Source organism: Solanum pennellii, chromosome 10 (genome assembly GCF_001406875.1).
Source record: "Solanum pennellii chromosome 10, SPENNV200".
Classification (NCBI taxonomy): Eukaryota; Viridiplantae; Streptophyta; class Magnoliopsida; order Solanales; family Solanaceae; genus Solanum; species Solanum pennellii.
This window is the reverse complement of record NC_028646.1, coordinates 79,720,674-79,746,253: the sequence shown is the minus strand read 5'-3', so window position 1 is coordinate 79,746,253 and position 25,580 is coordinate 79,720,674. Positions and strand designations below refer to the sequence as shown.

General features: G+C 30.9%; 2 protein-coding genes across 2 annotated transcripts; one reads left to right on the top strand and one right to left on the bottom strand.

Moving 5' to 3' along the window:
• Positions 1-583: 583 nt before the first annotated feature.
• On the bottom strand, positions 584-4,252 carry LOC107002659 (receptor-like kinase TMK3). Its single transcript, XM_015200773.2, has 2 exons — positions 1,689-4,252; positions 584-1,339 (listed from the first exon to the last, which is right to left on the bottom strand). Exons 1-2 carry the CDS (start codon positions 3,994-3,996, stop codon positions 828-830), a joined length of 2,820 nt encoding a protein of 939 aa, XP_015056259.1. The 5' UTR covers positions 3,997-4,252; the 3' UTR covers positions 584-827.
• Positions 4,253-12,840: 8,588 nt separating this feature from the next.
• On the top strand, positions 12,841-19,469 carry LOC107002635 (digalactosyldiacylglycerol synthase 1, chloroplastic-like). The gene is made up of 7 exons (XM_015200724.2): positions 12,841-13,585; positions 15,183-15,215; positions 15,774-15,861; positions 16,633-17,117; positions 17,212-17,478; positions 17,668-18,017; positions 18,580-19,469. The coding sequence occupies exons 1-7, from the start codon at positions 12,938-12,940 to the stop codon at positions 19,103-19,105; spliced, it is 2,397 nt and encodes a 798-aa protein (XP_015056210.1). The 5' UTR covers positions 12,841-12,937; the 3' UTR covers positions 19,106-19,469.
• Positions 19,470-25,580: the final 6,111 nt, after the last annotated feature.

Here is a 25,580-nt window from a genome sequence, read left to right as displayed (position 1 = left end):
AAAAGTACTGTAAATTGCAATTTTTTTGCATATTAATATGATGAAAAAATACATTTTAAAACGTGTCAAAGTTTTATAGTTTGACTCTAAAAATAGAAAACATGACAAACAATTCCGAACGGATGGAGTATCTAATAGACGTCTATGTCTTACTTTACTTTTGAACATATTTAATACCTTAAACTTGTTTAAATAGAACAAAATTGATCCACTAACCAAATGAGACATTTTCTTAATAATAAAATTAACTGTAATAATACATGTGCATCCCATATGGATTGTTATTATAATAACTGGTTCAAAATACATTATTGGATACGTGAACAAATTGTTATACTGATAATTGAAAAGATACATGTAAAATGTAGGAATACTCTTCGTTGACGATTGGACAATATGTCGTATTTTCAAGATTACAAATCTCACATTTTAAGAAGGTTTGGTTTATCTATCGATATCCTTTAGATAATCATATAGAGTAAATGTGTATATATAACGAACATTATTCTTTTTGAGTAACGCCCAGATAGACATGCCCTCGGCCTAATGACATCAGGCGCAAACTTGTGTTAAAACACTTGGATGGAAATAAAGATGTTGGGAAATAATTACATATGGAAACAGTTTTCATTCATCAATCATCACTATACCATATCTACATCCCACATAACTTTGAAAGACTACTATACATTGGAGTGAAATTTTCTACAAATAAAAATGAAAGAAAACATAGATATAAAAACAGGATCAAAATATCACACAAAACAAACAAAAATGCTATCCACATTTACTACTGAATAGGAATATTGTAGTACCTTTTTTCTTTTTTATCTACCATCAACTGATGTAAAGGACTCGGCGAATCCAGTAGGTCTTGAAGGGATGCTACCCTTAGTGTCTTCAAGGTCGACGCAACTCAAGTCTTTTCCTTCTGATTCTTGCCAGCCCTTGACCATTTGATTGAGTGGAAGGCTGTAGTCGATACCACAATCATCGTCTGAATCTTCCTCGAGAGGCTTCCATTTCTCAACGAGCGGGGAGAGCACGTTCACAGCATGGGACATGTCGGGGCGTTGGCCAGGCTCTCTTGCTGTGCAGTGACCAGCAAGTTCTGCAACAGTGTAGATGCTCTCAAATGTACTCTCTTGTTTCACATCCAGAGCTGGATCGATTGCTGCAATAAGTTTCTCTTTAGAGGATTTGATGTTCCAGAACCATGCAACTAAGTATTGGCTCTCATTTGGTCTGTCGTCATCAAGTGCCATCCATCCAGTTAACAATTCCATTAGGACAACACCGAAACTAAAGACGTCGGCTTTTGTGGTGATTTTACCAGTAACTGTATTAAAACAGCAAGCAAAATGAGTTGGGAAACCAGCAGACGGAAAAGACAGAATCATCTAAAGAAAATCCTAGGTGTCTACAAGAATTAGTCACTAAAGTTCGATATTCAATATCATCTTATCAGTGAACAGATTTATTAGGTGACATAAGATTTAATTATACTATGACAAAATAGTCCTAAACTTATCTACCCCAAAACAAACAACAGTAACTAAACTATTTGAGTTTTATGTAATTGTATTTATACCAAAGAGAACATCAAATGGCAAATCGAACATCTGTTTGCTGTTTTACAAAATAAAATGTCATGTTAGGAATAAAAGAACAGGAAATGAAATGTTTACCTGCATATTCAGGTGCTAAATATCCGAAAGTTCCAGCTAGCTTGGTGACCACAGAGCCCTTCTCTCCATTGGGAGCGGGTTTCACAAGTCCGAAGTCTGATACTTTTGCTCGGAAATCATCAGTTAGCAAGATATTTGAGGGCTTGAGATCTCTGTGTATGAAGCACTGATGAGCCAATGTATGTAGATATTCCATTCCTCTAGCAACATCTAATGCAATATTCAGTCTCCTCTTCCACGAAAGAGGCTCTAAGTTCAAGTTTTTCCAATTGAAAAGATGCGTGCTAAGAGCACCTTGTGGCATGTGTTCGTAAACAAGGATCCGTTCATTGCCTTCAACAGAATATCCCAATAGAGACACTAAATTCCTATGTCTGACTTTGGAAAGAACAGAAATTTCAGATTGAAATTCATCCAACGCTTTGCTGCTAATTACTCCAGACTCCATTCTTTTGACAGCTATTTTTGTTCCATCGTCTAATTCTCCTTTATAAACCACTCCAAAACCACCACGCCCGAGTTCATTTTCTGGAGCAAAGTTCTTGGTTACATCCCTAAGTACTTGAACTGATATGACCAAATTGCCAGCTTCTGTCACAGGGTATTTACCACTGTGTATACTAGAAGAACCCCTTTCAGTCAGTATCGAGAGACTTCCTTTAGTTTCATCGGAAATTGCAATCTTGACCATCCGATCCAAATCAGAAGGATCTCTAGGATGAACCACGAGAGAAGTTGGACCTTTGTGCCTATCCATACTCCTCTTCCGAACATAAACATATAGTAGCATAGCAAGAGAAACTAAAAGTGTGAAACTTGCAATAGGAACCACAAAAATGACTAACTTAGACTTAGAAGAGCTCGACTGAATGGTCGATGAAGACGGTGAAGTAGCAGCGGATGTACTATTCTTTTGTGACGGGCTTGCTCTAAGAGGACTAGAGTTCAGTAACGAATTTCCACTCAAGATGAGTTTCAAGGGGGGAGTAAATTCAGGCAGAGGAAGGGAAATATGGTTATTACTCAAATCAAGCAGAACTAAATGTTTCAAACTAGTCCAACTAGATGGAATAGAACCAGAAATATTGTTAGATCCAAGATAAATATGAGTAAGAGAATCTAGTTTTGCAATTGAAGGACTCAAGGTACCAGAAAGATTGGACTTAGGCAAGTTTATCACAATAACTTTTTGGTTAATATCACAACTTAATCCCCACCACGGCCCGTCACAAGGATTATCTCCTGACCATGATTCAACAAGTTTAGATGGATAATTCAACTCATCAAGGAATTCTAGAAGTGCCATAACCTCAGGTTCACAAATTTTGGCTTGACAAAAAGAGTTGGATTGATAACTAACATTTATAGCCTTGAAATTTGGTATTGGCCCCATAAAATGATTATTATTCAAATCAAGATGGCCTAATGACATATTTGCTAATGACTCAGGAATTAAACCAACAAGATCATTGCTATTAACATTAAGATCCTGCAGATATGTCAAATTACCAATCTCCTTTGGAATTTTACCTGAAAAATGGTTCCCATGAAGCCAAAGACTAGTAAGTGATCTCATTGTTGAAACCACATCAATTGAACCACTCATGCCATCACCAATCTGATCATTCAACCAAAGCATTTTGAGCTCAGAATCCTCAAAAGTACCTGGTATAGTCCCCGAAAGTCGATTCTTGGACAACAACAATACATCTAAAGAAGACATCTTTCCAAGAAACTCAGGCAAAGAACCAACCAAATTACAGTTCATCAAAGTCAAGTTAGTCAATTGAGCTGAGCTTTGCAACTCATTAGGCAAACTCCAACCAGAAGTAGCATTCAAAGGATTATCATCCAATGCCAACACCTCTAAACTCACAAGCCCATTGAAGAAATCTAATGGAATACTATCAAACATGTTGAAATCCAAGAAAGCATAGCGCAACTCAGACAAACCACTAAAAGATGGTAACTTTCCACTAAATTTGTTCCTTTGCAACCCCAAATTAGTCAATTTAGACAACTTATTAAAATTCTGAGGCAAAGAGCCTTTTAACCCCAACCCCATAACTTGAATCTGTTGAATTCTGTTTCCAGTACAAATTATATGAGGCCAAGCTGGAGAACCACAAGGGTCATCACCATTAACTGGCCATTCTAAAAGCTCAGAATTTTCTAACCCTTTCTTGAACTCATTGATAATGGCTAAGTCATTAAGGTCTGTAACACTGTAAACAACTGAAAAAAGTGAAATAAAGAGTGTTAGAGCAAACCCCATTAGCTTAACAGCCTCCATTGATGATGATTTCATCAAGAACCACTTGACAACATGTATTGACAAGAATCACATAATCAAGAAAGTTGATTTCTTTGTGCCAACTAATGACTGTTTTTTGTACAAACCCATGTTAGAATTTAGACAAGGAGAGGTGGGAAACATGGGTTGATTGATTCAGATCACTACAAACTCAAGAATAATGGAGAAATAGAGATAGACAGAGTGTTATAATTGGAGTGAGAAAACTCTTAATTAGTATGGAATTCTGCACACACTTTGTTGCATAATAAAATAATAATCTTCTTATTTTAATTTATTTATCTTACTTTGATCTGACGTTGAATTTAACAGACTAAACTTTGTTATTAATGATACGCAGATCCTACCGTTTAAAATAAAAAGTTTAAACTAAAGGATTGCTAAATAAGGATTTCTTTTAAAACATATCACGTGAAAAGTTTGAATTATAAAATTACTAACAAAAAAGAGAAAAGAGACATTTTCAAAAGAATAGATTAAAGAAATACTAATAACAATGCATCGGTTTTAAACAAGTTGGGTTAAGAATGTATTTAGGAGTCATTTGGTTGGAAATAAATTATTTCGAAATTAATTATTTTACAGAAGTTATAACTTATAGCCATCACTAAGGTATAAGTTACTCTAACCAGATGTACGATAAAATAGTCATTCATTTTATCCCTAATATTATTAACATTATATGTCACACCAAACAACTTCGATATAATCCATAGAGAAAGGAGAGTATTAGTAACGGATTTGACGATAACTTTTATCATTTTATTTAGAGCAACCTTCACATATAACATACAGAAAAATCATATTTGTATGCTTTAGCTATAGTTTGCATAATTTCGCTCCATAGCAAACATAAATATGTATATTTCGCTATGCATATACAAAAGAAAGCAGTTATATAATTTGTTTTTGTTTCGATATAAATATACAAAAAATCAATTATATAATATGTGTTTGTATAAAGCGAGAAAGAGAAAAGGCAAAAGGGATCTGGACTGGGGAATATTTGTATTGTGTGATTATAATTGTATAGAACGAAAATATATGTATTTGCTCTCTCTCTTATACAAACATAAACACAATTTATACATTTCTGTTTGTACAAGCAAAAGAGGCGAGGGAAAGACTGACGAGAGAGATTTGGGAGAGGGGAGAGAGGGAAACAAAAATTTGTATATATATACAGTTTTCTCTCGCTTTATACAAACACAAACACATTTTATACATTTGTGTTTGTACAAAAAGTGAGAGAGGCGAGGAAGAGAACGAGAGTGGTGAGCGAGATTCACCAAGAGAGAGACGAAATAGCAATAGTTTGTTATGATGTAAAATTAAATCAAATTATATATGTTTATAATATTTAATTTGAATTAATAATTTACTATTAATATAAAAAATTAATATATATTTAAAAAAAATCATCAAATGAATATAAATATTGATTCATATGACAAGTTGAGCACTCATAAGCTTTAACTTTTAACTCTACATCTTGAGTATAATCCAATATATAATTAATACAAGTGGTTTGATTGATGAAAGAATATTAAAGAGAAAAAAAATCTGGCTGTGAAGATTTAGCAAGTGCTGACCATAAAAAGTGGATCTTCCATTAAAAGGGCTTAATTTTGCAAATATAAAAATGCAAATAGTGGAGGCAAAATAGGGCATTATGAAATAATATTGGCCTTAGGATATATAATAGTGACAATTGACAAGGACATTATTGTCTTTTTCAAAAAAAAAAAACTTATTTATATGTAAGCACATTATTTAATTCTTTTATTTGCCTTTTTTAAGGAAAAAGATTTTGGGATTGCTCATACTTCACTGTAAAAATTAAAGTTATTGAAAATGATATGAAAGTTAAAAATAACTTATGGTATTAAATAAAAGGATCAAAATAATTGGAGTATACATATCTAAAAGTTGAAGAAATGTTATGAAATTAGTGAAATATGACTCATTTAGATAATGATCACTTTCAATATGTTCGAAAATAAATTATAGATCGTAATCTAAAAGATCGATAAATCAAAGAAAACATATTTACTAAATAATTATTTCGATAGTAAGTATTCAAAATAAAATTACTATTTTGCCCATTACTACCATGCCTTGTGAGTGGTCAATGATTGAGAGACCACTTCCCAGCATGTGGGGTTGTTTCACAAATTGTCTTTTAAAGAAAATATAAATTGCATATTTACCCCCTCTAATATCAGAAAATATCACTTAACCCCTTAATTTTTTTAAAAATAATATTTTTTTTATTCGATTGTATGTCTATATCAATAACCGAGGGATGTGTAAGATTTCTTTAATTTATAAGTAGAGATTTTGTTTTCGAATACTAAAAATAAATAACTTTTCGAAGGGAAAGTTTTCTCTTCTCTAATATGTTCTACACAATATGAATCTATACTAAAATTACATCTACTGATTGTGAATATCATTAGTTTTAAATTATATACGTTTTGTAAAACTTATATTTCTCAGTAATTATTCACTCTATGTTCATCATATTTAAAGTAAGACTTTTTAGATGTAAATTAAATAGTGAATATCATGATTACTCACTCTATGTTCACCATACTTACGATGTTTTATTTTTAAAGTAAGATTTTTTAAGTGTAAATTTAAATTAATTGAGTTAAAAAAGAACTGAACACCGAAAAAAACAAACAAATCAAAAGTTGAATGGATGATTATAATTATGTATAAAGTTTTATTTTTCTTATGTTGGTATATTTAGTTTATAGGTATAAGAAGTACGGACCAAAATTTTGTAAAGGAAAATTAGTTCAAGTATCCTTTTTTTTTTTTAAATAAATAATTAAAAAATACATGCTTATTTGTGATTATAAAATATTTTGTTAAGTTTCACAAGAATGTAATTCTTTGGATTTTTGTTTTCTACACAATGATATAATGCCTTTAAATTCTACCTTTTTTTAAAAACTTTTATAAGAGAGCAAATATAATATCTTATCATTTTTATTTTATTTGTAATTTAAAGATAAGATAAAATTTTAAGTTCAACAAGACAAATAATTGGATCTTGTCTTTTACGTTTGAAACCTTTTATTTCCTGTCAATGAAACAAAAATATTAAATTTAAAAAAATCATCTAGTTAAAAAAATAAATGTTTATACTATATACATGTGATATTATACTGATGAATATAATTAATGCACGTTATATTGGACATATTCGATCAATCATTCACCTCACAAGCACTATTGCTATATGGCCGATAAATATTTCAATCACAAGTTTAATATCTATATAGAATTTCGATTACTTTAAATTCATATTAAATAAAACTTATAAACATCTTTTAATCAGATTTTTATTTATATCGGATATTCGAACGCCATCTCTAATTATCCTATCACATATATATACTTCATGATAACATTTTAATAACGTTTCCATTCTATTTATTATTATGGATTAAATTACTTCGTAATAATTTTAAAAAATAAAAAGAAAACTTTTTTTGTTAATATTTTATATATATCACTATATATTGACTGGACCTGATGGTGCAAAGCTGGTTTTTGGTATCATAATCCAAAAAAAGGCAGACAAAATATACCCCCACCCCACCCCAAACCAATACTTTATCTTCATTCTGAATCGCGCTTCGAGCGGTATATTGTATTTTAAAAATTAAATTGAAATAAATAATATTTTATTTGATTTTGTAATTTTTTCTTTTACATATCAACAAATGATATCAAAAAATTAAATCATTAAAATAACGTAAAACGTCATAAAAATAATCAAAGAAAAAGAATTATTTTTTTGAATTGGATTTGCGTCGTCAAAAAAAAAACAAAAAACAAATAACATTATTTATTTTTAAAATCTATTTTCGAACACCTACCTAAAAGATACAAAGATGTCCAAATTATAAATGGACTGTGCATATTTAAACTTGCATCTCGAATGAAAAAATTATAAGAATAGTATTTCGCATCTACTTTACTCGTTACGTTCTTTCTTCCCCTTATTTGCTATCACGTCAATTGCTCATTAAATCTTATTTTAAAACACTATTGTAACCTATAAAAAATACCATTACATGTTATTCAAAATCGATATTAAAAACAAATAAAATGGGTAATGACCTAATGAAAAACTCAAGAGGAAAAAGAAAATACTAGCAAAGAATTGACACCGTAATAACCTTTAAAAATAAAATAATTTCAATATAATTTTGAAATGTTTTTTTTTTTCACATAGATTTTGAGCTTTTAAATATAAGGGGGTGTTTTTATTGAATTGTTTTAAGTAGCTTATAAGTTAAAAGATATAAAAGTCATAAGTTGAAAACACTCAACTTTTGACTTTTAAAAGTCAATTCAAGCACTTAAGGTATTTCCTAAACCATTCAAAGTTTGTTTTTTTTTTAAAAAAAAAATACTTAAAATTCAATGTGTGCCTCTTGTGAAGGCAAACAATGTATATTATCATATCTTTTAGTACGTAATGAATTAGGTGAGCCATGACATATGAAAATTGTAGGTTAATGAGTTTTCTTTCAAATGTCACCAATTTATTATCACTTTATATGTAGAGTAATGCACTATGACCATTTTACCAGAGACTAGTGTAGTTGTAAATATGAGAAACTTCGAACGTTCATAATTTTGGCTTTATGTTAGTTTTGGGTATAGAAAAATTATATTTCACAATCTATACCTCATTTCAACTTATAAAATACCAATAATTACTCATTCGAACTAACACACATTTATTAAATCATTACAAACACCCACAAAAAATTGGGTAAAAAACCTATGAGCAATCAATGTGTGCCTCTCTCGAAAGCAAACAATATATACTACCGTATCTTTTAGTACATAATAAATTAGGTGAGCCATGATATATGAAAATTGTAGTTCAATGAATTTTCTTTCAAATGGCACCAATTTATATCATTAGATGTATATAGTAATGCATTATAACCATTTTGCCACAGACTAGGGTAGTTGTAAAGAAGAGAGGTATATATATATATATATATATATATATATTTGTGTTAGAGTTTGATTATTTTGAGTTCGCGTTGCATAGGACTTCATTGGTGGGTTTTGAGAAGCGTTCCCTATCATGAATTTTTTTCATACACAAAATTTGAATATGAAATCTTTAATTAAAGAATGAACAACTTTATTCACTGCATTGTATCTTTTGGCGGTTATGTAATGCTAATACTTTTTGTTTTTATAGCATGAGAGATTACTTAGGTTTAAAGGGTCAAAGAGTTGGGGCATTTGTAGCACTTTTCTATTTATTTTTTCCTTGAATAAAAATACTTTATGTTATGATTAGTATTTAATTGAAATATAAAATTGTCTTGGATTGAGAATGATTGTGTACTTTATCTAAAGTTTTAAGTGTCAATTTAAGTCGATATTGAAGCATCAATACGTACTTTGGACTTTTCTTTAATAAAAAGGAGAAATTTCTACGAGAATTAAAAAAATAAAATTTACTTTCTCTTGATTAATAGTTATTATCTCATAAATTAAAATTATTTTTACTAATTAACCCTCAAAGAAACTATTAAAATGCTCTTCCATGATCTAGTGGAGCAATTTTTTTTTAAAAAAAGAACTATGATTAGAAAAAATAAATAGTAAATTTGTTTGGCATTTACATATGTAAAGATCCATTTGAAAAAATATTGGGTCAAAATCAGAGAAAAAATGTAAATTTGAAGTATGAAAAGTATGTTATCAAATTCGGACTCCCACAATGTGAGTTTTATAAAATCATAATAGACAATATGTGTCATCGACTTGAATCGTAATGTCACCATTCCCCAACTTTGTACAGGTTCATTCATCACTAACATGGTATGTATTGACATGTTTAAGTCTATTAATAGTAAAATAACAATTTAGTTTTATATCTCAAAGAGAATATTTTTTTACTTAGAATTTTTTTAAAATATCTAATCAATTGAATAAGGTATATAAGATTATAAATTTTAGTACTTTAGGACTTTAATCATGAAATGACTATCTCCAAAAACAAATGTTTGCTCAAACTAAGAAATTTGTTGTCTATAATGCACATGAGGCATATTCATTGTAACAAGTGCTAAAATTAGTGTAATATTGATGCCAATGTTGGTAGGATATTTTCAAAGATGAAGCTAACATGCTTTATAAATATTAGGTTCAAAAAGTATTTTCATAATATCCTTTGTAATATCTCGAGAATTACATTGATTATATTATTATAGTTTATATTTATTTTTTATAGGGCAATTTTCACATATAGCAAATAAAAAATTCATATTTGTATACTATAGCAAAGTTTGCATAATTGCATTCCATAGCAAACATAGAAACTGTATAATTCGCTATACATATACAGTTGAAACAAATTGTATAAAACGAAGTGTATAAAACAAGAAAGAGAAAGACACTTAGGCAGGGAACTGTATAAAAACGAAGTATATAAAACGAATTGTATTATTATAAGTGTATAGAACGATTATATACAATTTGAATTTGTATAAAATGAGAAAGAGAGAAAGACAAAAGAGACTTGACAAGGAATATACAATTGAATCGAATTGTATAAAACGAGAAAGAGAGAAATTAGATACAATTTGAAAATTGTATAAAACGAGAAAGAGAGAAAGGCAAAAGAAACTGGGCAGGGGAGTATTTTTATTATATAATTATAAGTGTAAGGAATATATGTACTTGCATGTGTATATACAATTTTCTCAAGCTTTATACAAGCAGAAACACAATTTATACATTTCGCTTCTGTTTGTATAAGTGAGAAAGGTGAGGGTGGCGAGCGAGATTTGGGAGAGTGGCGAGCGAGATCTGGAAGAGGGGAACAAAAATATATGTATTTATACAATTTTGTCTGTTTATATAATTAGAAACAATTTTTATAAACGTGTGCTTGTACAAAAAGTGAGGAAGCGAGCGAGAGATTGGAGGAGAGTGGCGAGCGAGATATTTGGGAGAGAGGTGCCTGGCAATCTTTTGCAAACGTTTGCTATGACGCACACTTAAATCAAACCCTAGCTACTCCATTGATTTTAGTAATTAGTTTGCTATTATATACAATTTTCCCTTTTTAATATCAATATCAATTTAAAATAAGTGACACAAGTAACCAAATGGTCTGTTTTTTAAATCTTTAAAGAAAAACTTGTTGATGGACACTTAAATGGTGAAGCCCATATAAAACAAATATTTGTGGGCTCAATTTTTTTGTAGCCCTCAAAGTTGTTCAACAAACACAAACCACTTACCCAAAAAAGTCTTTAACGTTTAATAGTTCGATTAATTGATTATTAATTATAAAATACAATAGATTGGAAATCAAATCAATAAGATATCGATTGATCAGTATTGACTTAGGGATTATCGATCTTAGTAAGACTTCAACAAAAAAATAGGTTAAATAGTATAAAACTGGAACGTATTCACCAACTTATTTCATTTTCTTCTAAAGGATAAAAACTTATCACGTGTCGATCTGAAAGAGAAAAGATAATTGTCAACCATCAATGGTGCTTTGTTAGTCCCACTCCAAGAAAGATCTTGTCTTGTAATATATTTTTCTTGTTCAAGATGAGCTTCAATTTATGTTTATCCAAATATTCATCGTTGTCAATTATAATACTTGTTGACTCATTTTGTTTTATTTTATTTTTTATAATTTCAATTAACTGAGAAATTGACAATAATTATCCTAAATAATGTAAAAATCACATGTGGAAAATAAGAAAATATCAAAGAGTATTAAACCAACCAACCTTTCTTCCTAAAGCAACTACTAATACTAATGTTGAAAAACCAAATGTTCATTTTTAATTATTTCGTTACGTATCCTTTATAATTATGCTAAAATAATTGAGAATATTTTATTTTTAATTAAATTTTTAAAATTGTGTTAAATCCTGAATGAATAATAAAGTATTAAGATGAAGTCCTCTACAATTCTCATTAAGTTAACATGTTCAATTTAAATTTAAATTAATCAAATCAATAATTATCGATATGAAATGACTAAAACAGAAGACAAATCGAAGAAAAAAAAACAGTATTTCTTCATTTTAAAAAAAAAACAACTTTTAAAAATAACATTCAAAAAGTAAATAATGTTTTTTTCTTCAACTGTTCAATGACAAAATAACATCTATCGTAGCTATCAATTAAAACGTGTCAAAAAGTCTAGATTTTTAAATTAATAGTAATTGTTTTTGTCCAAACAAAGCTCCAAAGTTGTAGAAGCATATTCTATTTTCCTGAATATTCTAATTAAAATAAATACAAACAACTACGTGTGATTGACCCACTATATCATCATTGTCATATAAGTATCACTTAAATTTTATACAATATAAAATAAGATTATGAGCAAGCGATAAAGAACGTGAATCAGTAATCAAATATCGTATATATGATTAGTAAAAAGTAAAAAATGTGAGCCAGTGATCTAACATAATGTGAGTATTTTCATCTCATATATTCTTATTTTGTTGTTTTTCGTCTAGTTTCCATAATATATTCCTTGCGAATTATTATATACGAGCAAATTTATCTGATGCATACACGATGATTTGGAAAAAGAAAAGAAGAAATTATGACTCAATATTATTTAAATAAATTCGTTATCAACTCACGTGATTAAATCCACATCAGTGATCTCCATACGTCCACGTCATTTCCCGGGAATCCAATCAACACGGTTTCATCCTACGTGTTAAATCCACGTGGAATTTCTTTTAATAAATTTTTTTAATTCCCCAAAATCACAGCCTTTAAATTCTCAGCCGTCCCCTTTGTTTCACTTCCCTTTCTTCACCATTGAAGAAAAAGGAGAAAACGAAACACTCTAATTTCTTCTCGAAACCCTAGAAACTACAGGAATCTCACCGGAAAAATGATCAATTTCAGGCCGCCGGAGACGAGAACGAGGCCGTCTGTAGGTTCGAGTTCGAGCTCCGTTGTGACGGCGGAGAAAGCGTTGTCGTTTATATCGAAGGGATGGCAAGAGGTACGATCTTCAGCGGATGCAGATCTTCAGCTTATAAAAAACCGAGCGAATAAGTTTAAGAACATAGCGGATAGAGAGCTGGAGAATTTCATCAATTCAGCTTCAATATCGCCTTTTGCTGTTCCAGCAATTACGGCTTCTACCACTACGGCACCGGCGGAGATTGATTTTGTGAAGAAGCTTCGTCCGAAGCTTTCTGAGATACGTAGGGCGTATTCGTCGTCGGAGTTTAAGTGGCCGTCGCAGGGGAAGCTTAGGATTGATTTATCAGCGATTAAGAATGCAATTGTGGCGGAAGTGGAAGAGGAGGAGGAGCAGGAGAAGGAGAGGGAAAGGGAGATATGGAGGAAGTGGAGGTGTGACAGGCTTAAGGAAGACAGGCATTTTGGGGAATTTGATTGGGAGCCTATTAAAGCTTTTAAGACTCGGTTAAAGGAGCTGGAAGTGGAGCTAAAGGGATCGAGTTCGTCTCCAGCGGAAATTTTTGAAGTGATTAAGAATAGTGAATTTGTGGGGAAAGTAAAATCAAGCTTGGTAATTTCAAATTCTGATTATTATGCTTTATTTCATTTTATCATTTTTTTACTATGGAATCATATAGTATATGTTTTTCATTCATGGACTAAAAGTATAATTATTTGTCATGTTGCTGTTAATATTTAAGCTATGGTTTACCATCATTGTTGAAATGACCTTTTTTTTAAAAAAAATCTTGGACGAGTATATGTATGGTCTTTTTCATCTGTTCTCAATTGTTAAGAGTATCTTTTCTTTGGTCGAGTAAAATTTGCTTTGGAACATTTGATGGATGTGTTACTTGTTTAGTTTGAAGGAATATAGTAGGTGTTTGGTGTTGATGAATGATCTGTTTAGGCTAGTGGTTATGTGCTGCTGTTCTGTCACAATTGCATAGATTCTTCAATAACAAGCTAGTTTCCTCTTCTCCCAAAATTGAAAAACTTAAAGCAAATTATAACTTAAAAGACCTGTTACTTGTCAGAGGAATCGAGTCTGAATTTGGTTCTTCAACTTTTAACATAAGTAATCTTAAGCAAGATGGTATGTGTTTAAGAAGGTACTACAATTCACATTGTTCAACTTTGCTTTTGTGTTTCCTTTATAGTTCCTAGAGCGTGAAAACTGTTTTACGCTGAAAGTTACCCCTATGGTTATTTTTCCTCAACACCATCTCTTATAAAATGAAAATACAGTGTTCTGCGATTCATTTTTATCTGATATGCCCTCTCTTGTTAAAGTTTTATAAGCAATAATTGGACTGCGGATCACCTAGTAGCCAGGGACAGACTTAGTGTACAAGTTATCACTTCATCCAAACCCAATAATTTCGACTCTGATCCAATGTGTTAAAAAAATCTATTAAATATGCAGAAATAATAGATTCCGACTCCGGTGAATCTAATGATGTGATAAGATTTTGAACTCGGACCCATAAAGTTTAAATCTTGTATCCGCCTCTGCCTAGTAGGTTAGGTATTACAAATCTCCTTTTCGGGGAAAGCACAACTACTCTGTCTCTTTAGGTAGTACATGGTTTTTCCATATATGCTAGATATTTTCATGATATTTCATTTCTCTTATTTTTGAACTTCCTTTTGTGGGTTACTGTGCTAATGGTGGAGTTCAGTTTTTCTGTTGTTCCATCATTGTTTTTTAAATACTGACAAATGCCCCGGAACCTGCCCCTCTACCCTTCTCCACTTAATTTCCAGGTTTTAGTCTGCGATAGGGTTCAAGCATGCGACATGCGACTAGACCAGAACCCTTGAGCCTAGGGGCTAGGTTGTCCCATCTTGATGCTGGTAATTGCTAGAGTTTTTTTTTTTTTTTTTTTGGGTTGTGGGAACAAGTCAAATGGATGGTGGATTTTTTATATTTAGCTTACTGTTTAATGAGTGGTTTTGGTCGCAATGGGAGGGTAAGCTTGTGTTTGATCAACTCATCAGCCAAGGACAGTTGCTCTCTTTATTTTAGATCTTTCTTTGTGTCTTTCGGGTCCTTTACCGTTATGTGTTGACTTGTTATGTAAGTTGTCTTTACTCACATTTGTATTGATTGATGTTTATCCATGTGATTAATATATTTTTTTTCTACTTGTATAATTGTTTTTCAGAAATCAATTTGCAAGGAACCAGAAGATGCAAAGGTTAGTGTCTTATCTCTTAAACATTGGATGAGGTTTTATTCTACAAGATTTTTTATGCGTATGATTTGGTCCGTGCCCTGAGCTTAATATCCTGCTTCAAAAGTTTGAGAAAAGATGGGAATCGAAAGAGAAATGAAAACATTTCTCTTGCGTAATTTGGTTGTACACTTGTAATCTGAGAGATGATGAAAAGTTTAGGAGGAAGACACAGGGAGGGGATATTCTTTTCTTGATAATCGAGAGCAGAATTCACTCTTATTTTTTTCACTATTTTAAACAAGTGAATTAGAAGACGTATCTCTTATTTTTATCTTGATTTACCGCTGTGAATTTAACATTCTAAACGACCTAATCTTTCCTATCATGTATACAAGTTTTATTACATGTCAACAGCAGAAAATTTGGACATAATATTTACTATCTAGGAGCTAGTCTCTCCGGGTAAAATTATTGGTGAATTTTAACTAGGATTAAATTCTATTCTAGTAGACTGACGGCAATTAGACTAGAGGCATTTTCTTTGTCTTATCCATCCTCACATGATATTCATCTATCCAGGGAGTTCCACCACTTGATGTGCCAGAACTATTGGCATATTTAGTTAGACAATCGAGCCCATTTTTGGATCAACTTGGAATAAGAAGAGGTAATAGTTCAATTGGCATTTACAAATCTATTGTTGTAATTTTGGATTGTCTTTGTTGTTTATGATCTGTTAGCAATGCTCAACAATGCATTTAGTCTATGACTCTTCATGAATGTCCTTATTTTTCTTCTTCTTTTTGATGCTTAGTCTCTTTAATCTGTTGAAGGTAGATATTCTTCACTAGCATAAGCCAAATTGGTGATGCTCCCTACGCACTCCTGGTTTGATGTTTTATCAGTGCTTTCACTTTTCTCTAGATATCACTTATTCTTTTTGGTCATTTAGCAGGATGTCTAGGCTACTATTGCACGTTAACTAGGATGGTTAGATTACTTTGCAGCAAGCTATATTTCTTAAAATGTTCGCAGTTTATATTTATGGTAAACTGTCGCACATGAATCTCTGAGTGTTCTCATCTTGTGTGAAATCTGTGGTAGCTCTGTTAATGGGATAGTTTGTCCATTATGTGTCATTGACATGTCCAAAGTGGTGTTGCAGAGATTTGAATGATATACTGGGGGTAACACAGTATGCATTTAAAAAAACTGTAACCGACGGATGTTAGTTATGGATGTCATAATTTAATAATGGAACTTGATGTGTCATATCTTCAATGTACAACAACTAGAATTCTGGTTCTTATGATATACAAGAATAAACTGAAGTTCTCTTTCTTTTTTATTTTGTTATAAATTTTATTCTAAGTTTAAATGTCTATCTGCTGTCTGTTGAAACTATAAGCCATCTTCTCTGTTTTTAATTTGTTTGCAGATATATCAGAGAAGATTGTAGAAAGTTTATGCAGCAAAGGACACAGCAAGCTTTTGCTAAATTCCTTACCCGGAGGAGGGTCCTCACTGATTGATGGTGAAATTATGAATGATGAATTAGATTTAAGAATCGCCAGTGTTCTTCAGAGTACTGGTCATTGTTATGATGGTGGATTTTGGGGAGATTCTACCAAGCAGAACCTAGAAGGTGATAAGAGACATGTGGCAATAGTTACAACTGCTAGCCTTCCTTGGATGACAGGAACTGCTGTAAATCCTCTATTCCGAGCGGCTTACTTAGCCAAATCAGAAAAGCAGAATGTTACATTGCTGGTTCCATGGCTATGTAAGTCTGATCAAGAGTTGGTTTATCCCAACCAACTTACTTTTAGTTCTCCTGAAGCTCAAGAGCTTTATATACGCAATTGGCTCGAGGAGCGAATTGGTTTCAAGGCTGACTTCAAGATTTCATTTTACCCTGGAAAGGTAGTCCTTGAATAACAAGCTCAATAAATTGTAACATGATTGGCAAAGATGTTGAGATGGATGTGATTATTGACAAATGTTTTTTCCCTTCCAGTTTTCCAAAGAAAGGCGGAGCATTTTACCAGCTGGAGACACTTCTCAGTTTATCCCATCTAGGGATGCTGATATTGCAATTTTGGAGGAGCCAGAACATCTCAATTGGTACCACCATGGAAAACGTTGGACTGATAAATTCAACCATGTTGTTGGCATAGTCCACACAAACTATTTGGAATATATCAAGAGGGAAAAGAATGGGGCGCTTCAAGCCTTTTTTGTGAAACACATTAACAATTGGGTCACGAGAGCATATTGTGACAAGGTATGGTTAGTCTATGGTAAATTGTCATCAGAAAAGGAGAAAGAGGGAAACTGTGGGTTATACATGCATTGAGCATTGGAAAATGCTTTAACACTTAATTTTAAAGCACCATGTTCTTTTTGAAATTTTAAATCATCCCGCCTGTTATTTCATGTTGGTCCTAATTGAGATGTCAATTTTCCTGTTTAGGTTCTCCGCCTTTCTGCTGCTACACAAGATTTACCCAGGTCTTTGGTCTGCAATGTTCATGGTGTCAATCCAAAGTTTCTGAAAATAGGAGAAAAAGCAGCTGCAGATCGACAAAGCGGCCAGAAAGTTTTCTCTAAAGGGGCATATTTCCTAGGCAAAATGGTTTGGGCGAAGGGATACCGGGAGTTGATAGATCTCTTATCAAAGCACAAAACTGAATTTGATGGCTTTCATTTGGATGTATTCGGCAATGGGGAAGATGCTCATGAAGTACAGTGTACGGCAAAGAGGTTAAATCTCAATGTCAACTTCATGAAAGGTAGAGACCATGCAGATGATTCTCTTCATGGGTAAGAATCCTTGAATAGAACCTTTCTCAGATACGCAGGATAGGCATTTTTTCAGTGTTTCTTGTTCCATTTTGGTGCAATGATCTATAAAGCATCGTAGAGGAATTTTAATGGAACTGACTATAGTTACATTCTGCTCCCTTGTGACAAAATGATTCTAGAATTACTCTTAATGTGTCAATTGCTAAAATGGTAAAGATATTCATATGATAAACAGAGCTAACCTTCAGAGTAATTGAGCGCATGTCCAAAACCTGATTTCAATTTTATTTGTGAGCAAATTTTCTTATTCTTTTTAAGGGGTAGATACCTCATTTATGACTCTATTTGTATAAAGTCTTAAAATTTTGTCGGTGATGTCTTTTAAAAAACCTGAATAAAATTGTTTTTTTCTTCTCTGGAGTTTCTCATTGAAGAAGTGGGAATTTATGTATAGCTGGTCCCAACTGCAATTTGCTGTCCTTTTTTTAAATGCTAGTAGTTGATTTTCCCCATTTCAGTTTTTCCTGTTTGATCTTTTTTTTACCGTTCACCTTTTTAACGTTACATACTTTGCTTGCAGTTATAAAGTCTTCATAAATCCTAGTATCAGTGATGTTCTCTGTACTGCCACAGCTGAGGCTCTTGCAATGGGGAAATTTGTAGTCTGTGCAGATCACCCATCCAATGAATTTTTCCAGGCATTTGCCAACTGTTTGACTTACAAGACACCTGAAGACTTTGTAGCAAAAGTTGAGAAGGCTATGTCTAGCGAACCTCAACCTCTCACTCCCGAGGAGCAATACAAGCTTTCATGGGAGGCTGCTACACAGAGGTTCATGAAATATTCTGACCTCGAAAAGGTTTTGAGCGATGAAACAAGTCTGGACAGGAGACGTCGGAAAGGCATGGGTAAGTCAGTTTCCATGCCAAACCTAGAAGAGATGGTTGATGGGGCTCTGGCATTCACACACAATTGTCTCACAGGGAATGAGTTCTTGAGGTCGTGTACTGGTGCAATACCCAGAACTCGGGATTATGACAAACAGCATTGCAATGATCTCCATCTCTTGCCTCCTCAGGTAGAAAACCCAATATATGGCTGGTAAATAGAATACGTAACTAACATGTATATCATTATTTCTTATATGTATTATAGGATGTTAGGAAAACTGGATGCTTGTTAATCCTTAGCTCCAATTCTAATGGTCTAGGTTTTGATGCTTTCTAGCTATTGATTTTGATGCAGTTAGCCCTGCAGGGTTAGTTCATAGGATTTATACGTAAAGTTTGTAACTTGTAATAGTCATACCTCTTCTGCTCCAAGATTAGGATCATACTGTCTCTTAGTTTACGAAGGTTGGAAAACTTCCATGAGCAGTAGCAAATGGTCACTTGGACTTGCTATTATATTGTAGTTATTGATCTGTGGCAACACGAATATTAATCGAAATTATGCTTGAGAATTTTGTAGTTGTTTCTTGGCGTATAGCAGGAAAGTAATTCACTCACTTGTGAGGAAGTGTTGTTTGTAACAGTGATCAGTTTGTGCAAAGGTAAATGAACAAAACAGCTACTGTGTAAGCCCAATTCTATATTTTGTTACTGGGCCAAGAGTTTATTGCAGCCTCCAGCATACAATAGGATGAATCAGGGCCCTTGTAGTTTGGGTCATCTGCACTTTTGCTCTTATTTTGTGTTGGTCTTAATTTATACACTTTATAATAAATGCTTCCTCCGTTTCAAAAAAAATGTTTGACTTGGAACGGAGTTTAAGAAAAGAAAGAAGATTTTTTTAATCTGGTTCTAAATCAAAGTTAGGTCAAATGTATCAAAATGCCTTTTAATCTTGTGGTCTTACGTGGAAAGTTAAAGTGTTGCCAAAAAAGAAAAGGAATCGTTCTTTTTGAAACAAACTAAAAAAAAAATAGTCATTCTTTTTTAAACAAATGAAGTAACTTTTCGTGAGGTATAAGTTATATATATTTTGTATCATGATATTTCACAAAGTTATTTCTAGACATGACGCTGATTTCTAAATAACTTATGCCCCACTTGGCATAAGCTAAAACGCTACAGAGCAAAGACCAGTCCATTTGAAGGACAAAACAAGTAATTTCATGTTAGTGTTTGTGGTTCTCAGACATTGCCTTTTTTAAAAAAAAAGTTCTCTAGAAAATATGAAAAATTAGTGCATATGTAAATGTCATTCAGAATCATCTTCTGTCGTACCAAACACAACCTATCTTCCTTATACTCTCTGCATAATATAAATCATTTAATTTTCACTATTTTTATTATTTTTTTAAAAGAAAAGTCTAGTTGTGGGATCCCAGGTTAGGCAAAAATAAATAATATGTAAAACATGAAGAAGCTGATGTTGAGAAGCACTTAGTTGACTGTCAATTCATTTTTTTGTTTTTGGCCAGCAATATTCTTTTTGCATGGATGTAATTTTAATGTAATAATTAAAATATAATTCAATTTATTTCTTTTAAAAGTTAAAAGTAGTATAATCATGTGACAACCATTTAATGTAATTTGAAGTGACTCTTCAACACGTACAGGAGCTTCTACGTACATGCAATACATCAATCTACAGAAATATATAATATATAAGTCGCAGCGGTATAAGTTTACGAAAACTCAATATCTTCTGTTTAAACCTTATATATTGTAAAATATTTATTAAATATTCGATTATAAATTATTACTATCATGTATTAAATTATCATCATATAAATATAATTATTATGAAAATCCGTAAATTTCACTCGTAAGACCGTCTTTTATTATACAAATTAAAAGAGGACTACATGAGTATTGGTGTTAGTATATATACATGATAATTATTTTATCACTACTTGTTAAATTGAATTATTAAGAATAGTAAGCTTATTGTTCCTCACATAGTTTTAATGTTTTTGTACCCATAAATTATATTATTGGTTGATAACATTTTGGGGGAAGAAAAAATAAACCTATTTAGTTGTCCACTTTATAAGTGACACATATTAAGACACCAATTATTATCATAGGTTAATTACAATTTCACCCGTTACTTAAAAGATTATGCAACTCCCCAAGTGTAATAAATGTATTTTCTTGTTCCAAAAAGCATGCATTACAACATAGCAGTACTAGAAATTTTCTAGAATTAAATAAGGGCATATTAGGAAAAAAATTATTATTTTTTCTTAATTTGTTAAATTGGACAAGTAAATAGAGACAAATATAAAAAAATATGGACAAATAAATAGAGATGAAGGGAGTATTATATTCCATTTACTTTGGATTCCATGATAAGGTGAAAATAGAGTTTACTTGTCTCCGTCACATATTAGTTATTCATATTATTATAAATAGTTCTCCTAAATTTACTTGTTCATTTACTTAAGATAGAATTAGTTAAACATTATAACTATACTTTTTATTTTGCCTTTTTAACGTGTAAATAAATTTGTAAAATTTTAGAACATTTCTTAAGAAGTAAATTAGTAAAATTACTTTTATTTATGATTTTTTAAGAGGGAAAATAAATGGTTGATATGGGACGGTGGGTGTATAATATATCTTGTGATATACATATTGTTTAGTATCTAACTTTTCCTATGATTCATGAACTTGTCCTAAATTAATATTCTTCTGATGATAAAAAGAGATTAAAGGTTAATTAGCTTTAATTAGAAAGTGGTTATGCAGTGGGATTGAAGCCTCCACTTCTAATTCTCACTTAGTTTTGTTTCTCTTTTTTAACACACTAAAACGTAAAGTTGCAGTGCAACTTGGACTACAATAACTATACTAATTAGTTTTTCAACTTTCTTGGTAAATGAAATGTTCGGTACGATAAAAAATATTTTGAAAGAAAATAATTAAGTAGGAACTTTTTGTAATGTAAATAAAAAATATATATGTTATATAATCTGGATAAATAATATGAAAAGTAAAAATAGGATGTGGGGTGGTAGTGATATTGGGGCTGATGGTGAAGATGAGATGTGTTAGTGGAAATTTATTTTTTCAAAATTATCTTAGTCAATCGAACATACAAAATTAAGAAATTATTTTTTCAACACTAAACATACCCTTAGAGACGCTTAAACATGGAAATTACTTCACAGTTTAATTAAAGATCTTACGTTTGACCATCTGTAAGTATTTGTTATGATCTAAATAATTTAGTGTCACGCTGAAGCTAGCAAAGTAATCTTCGCTAGATCAGGAGTAAGATGACAAATGAGAAATATATCAAAAGTAACAAAAAATTAATGTGGTTCGGTCAATCGATCTATGTCCACAAAAGAAGTCGAGTAACCTCACACAATTCACTCGAATTAAAAGAAGTTCACATTTATACACAAAACTCTCAAAGCCCCCACAAATACATTGTAAAAATGCTACTAAATTATAAGGAACAATCTTAAACCTTTTCGTACAAGAAAAAAACTAGCCAAATATCAAAACTTTATATTTTTCTTTTTTAAAAAAAAAAACAAACTCACAACAATTAATACACTAGTGTCTTTTCACTATCAATATCATCAACACAGTTAGAAATATGACTTAAAAAAGTATTTTGTTGTTACATATGTGATATGCCCTTTAAAGAATATGAAAAGCACTCTAGAGACTACATTTGTATGTAGTTGAACCCTTGAAAATAAAACTAATTAAATGAACCACTTGACTTTTTATTTTTATTTTTTAATTATATACCTAACTTAAAGCATGTTTAAATGTATAATGTATTCATGTGCTCAAGCCAAGACAAATCCCACATCTCTTACTTTACTTTTGCATTTCACATGACTCAATTATTATTTTTGCATCCAAATAAATCATTTATTAAATTCTAATTAAAAAGTTATATATACCTAACATTTTAAAACTTTATTTTGGATTAATTAAATTTATAACATGCTAATTTGAAGGGTGGAGGTTTGTTTGTAATTTAAAAACCTAACAATGATGAATATAAGTAAACTTGCTTTTCAGAATTATAAGAAAAAAATAATTGAAAAGGAGAGGTGCTGATCATAGGAATAAATTATAGTGGATTATTTCTTGCTTTAATTTTCAATAGATTATCTAGTCAAATATTTGTTCATACAATAATGTCAAAAAGTAATGATTGGATCACTAGCAAAATGATAATTAAGTTGAACTATTTATTGTACACAATGATACTCAAGATATATTAATAAGCGGTGTTAATTATAATTACAGAAATCTCTCAAACTAATACAATAATACAAATATTGATATATTAATCTGATTTGCGAGATACAATAATCGTTAAGTAAGATACATTACATTTTATACATGATACACTAATCTGATATACATCTTATACATGATACACTAATTTGATGCGCGAGATACATTAATGTGATGCGCGAGATACATTAATTTGATACATTGATACATTAATCTAATTCGTGAAAATGAGGAATTTTGGGAATTTATAAAACTAATAGGGGATAATGGTAATAAGAGAATTTTAAGGTGGAATTTCTGTCATTTTTTCATATATAGTTATACTTCCTTCATTCATTTTTAAGTCGCACTTTATGAAAGTCCATTTAACTAATTTTTAAAATTAAATTAGGTTATATTAATTTGACATTTTAAACAAAAAAAATGATATTCAAAAACTATACAAAAAGTACTATACATTGTAATTTTTAGTCAAAGTTCTTATTGTATGACTCTAAAAAAGGAAATCATGACAACTAACGTGAACAGGGAGAATATTTAACAATAATAAATATAAGTATTTATAACTAGCTTTATATAAATTATCTTTTCAGCGACTACGAAAAAATAAATAATGACATTGACTCAACTGCCCTAAAAAAATCTATCATCACTAAATATCTTTTTTTACGGCGATAACACATTTAGCTCCAACATATATATATGGGTCGGTGCAATCTGAAAAGATTAAAGACCAAATTAAAGTTAGTGTTAATTACCTAGTTAAACAGTTCAATTTGAACTGATCCCTATGATGATTCCTAGTTTTTTTTCCATTCAATTAATTAAAAAGCATATAATATAAGTACTATAGTCTATATATTCATCATCGTACCCACTTGTAATTTATTACTGCCATTTTTTTTTAATTTAATTAGTGGGAAACAACTCAAAGTCCAAATGAGAAAAAACTGTAATCTTCCTTGTTAAGTTTTCTCAATTTAATTAGGTCCAAATTAAACAGTCTAAGATAATGTCTATTTAATTTTAACCTATACATTGAAATATTAGTAAAAAAATAATTCTACAGGTTGGACCTCAGTTAATTAGCACTAATTATTGTCCCACAAAACACCAAAAGCAAGTTGAATGCACACATAAAATTTAAATTTATTATAGCATATGGTAGTGCAAAAAAATGATTATATTAAACACGCTTCATGAAATGTTAGAAAAACGAACATCACACATAGCTTTAGAGAGCAAAATAAAGCGACGAATTTACTTAAATAGTGATTATTCAAAATTTTATATCGAGTTCAGTATGCATCAACGTTTGACTCAATTTATTTTTGTGTGCTTGAAAATTTCACGCTAATTAAATAAAACGCTCTCTAAAAAGGGCGACAAAGAGAAGTAAGGTCGTTATCAATACAGGTGATAGGATTATGTGTTTAGCCATTAATGTTTACATACCTAATCTAGCTACTAATTAATTTAATTAACTTCAAATGGTAAGCATCATTAGTGTTGCCAAAAGGAAAAAGTAGGTGGGTTATTTTTACTTTTAAAGATTTTTGGTACAATAATCGTACACAAGTACATGATTTTACACGTCTTTAATTTTAATCTGTTTTAATTAATACTGCTACTACAACAATAAATTAAATAGGCTAGTTGTATGGAAGGGTAGGATCAGAGGCGGATCCACGTGGATATTAGGGGTTTATTTAAATTTTTTAAGTAAAAAATTATACTGTATAGGTAAAGTAAATTTTCTATATTTATGTAGATATATATATTTTGAACTCTCTCAATAATAAAGAGAAGATGATGGCGCATTGGCAAGTTCCTTTGAAACTTAGCTTCATCACTAGTTTGAATCCCTATGATTACATTTTTTTTTTAATCCTGTTTTTCAAAAATTTTAAAAACATGTTATATGTGTGATTTTATACATAAACAAATTTAAGGGTCTCATTTCTAAAGAATTATTTACGCTTTTATATTTTTAATTTTTGAATCTCAAAACGAAAATTCTAAATCCTCTAACTGGATAAGATGTGCACAAGATTTTACTATTTATCTTTCTGAGGGTAAAGATGGATAATTTCTGATAAATTCTCTACTTAAAAGAAGAGATTTTTAAGTAAGATTTCTAAAAAAAAATTTCAACAAAATATCAAGATACACGTCAGATGAATCAACAGATATAGTAGAACATATAGAAGCAACAAAGCGCGAGAATATTTGATTATGTACTAACAATATCCTATAATTCTTGACCTTCACATTTTAATTATTTAAAATTATGTCTTCAATAACATAAAATAATATCTATATAAGTATATATTATCTACTCACTCCCTCCCCCCCCCCCCCCCC

Excerpts from the sequence above, each read along its gene's own strand:
- LOC107002659 (XM_015200773.2), bottom strand. The coding sequence starts at position 3,996 with ATGAAATCATCATCAATGGAGGCTGTTAAGCTAATGGGGTTTGCTCTA. Across the intron at positions 1,340-1,688 it reads TTTAGCACCTGAATATGCAG|TTACTGGTAAAATCACCACA; the intron begins GTAAACATTTCA and ends GTTTTAATACAG.
- LOC107002635 (XM_015200724.2), top strand. The coding sequence starts at position 12,938 with ATGATCAATTTCAGGCCGCCGGAGACGAGAACGAGGCCGTCTGTAGGT. Across the intron at positions 13,586-15,182 it reads GGAAAGTAAAATCAAGCTTG|AAATCAATTTGCAAGGAACC; the intron begins GTAATTTCAAAT and ends ATTGTTTTTCAG. Across the intron at positions 15,216-15,773 it reads AGGAACCAGAAGATGCAAAG|GGAGTTCCACCACTTGATGT; the intron begins GTTAGTGTCTTA and ends TCATCTATCCAG.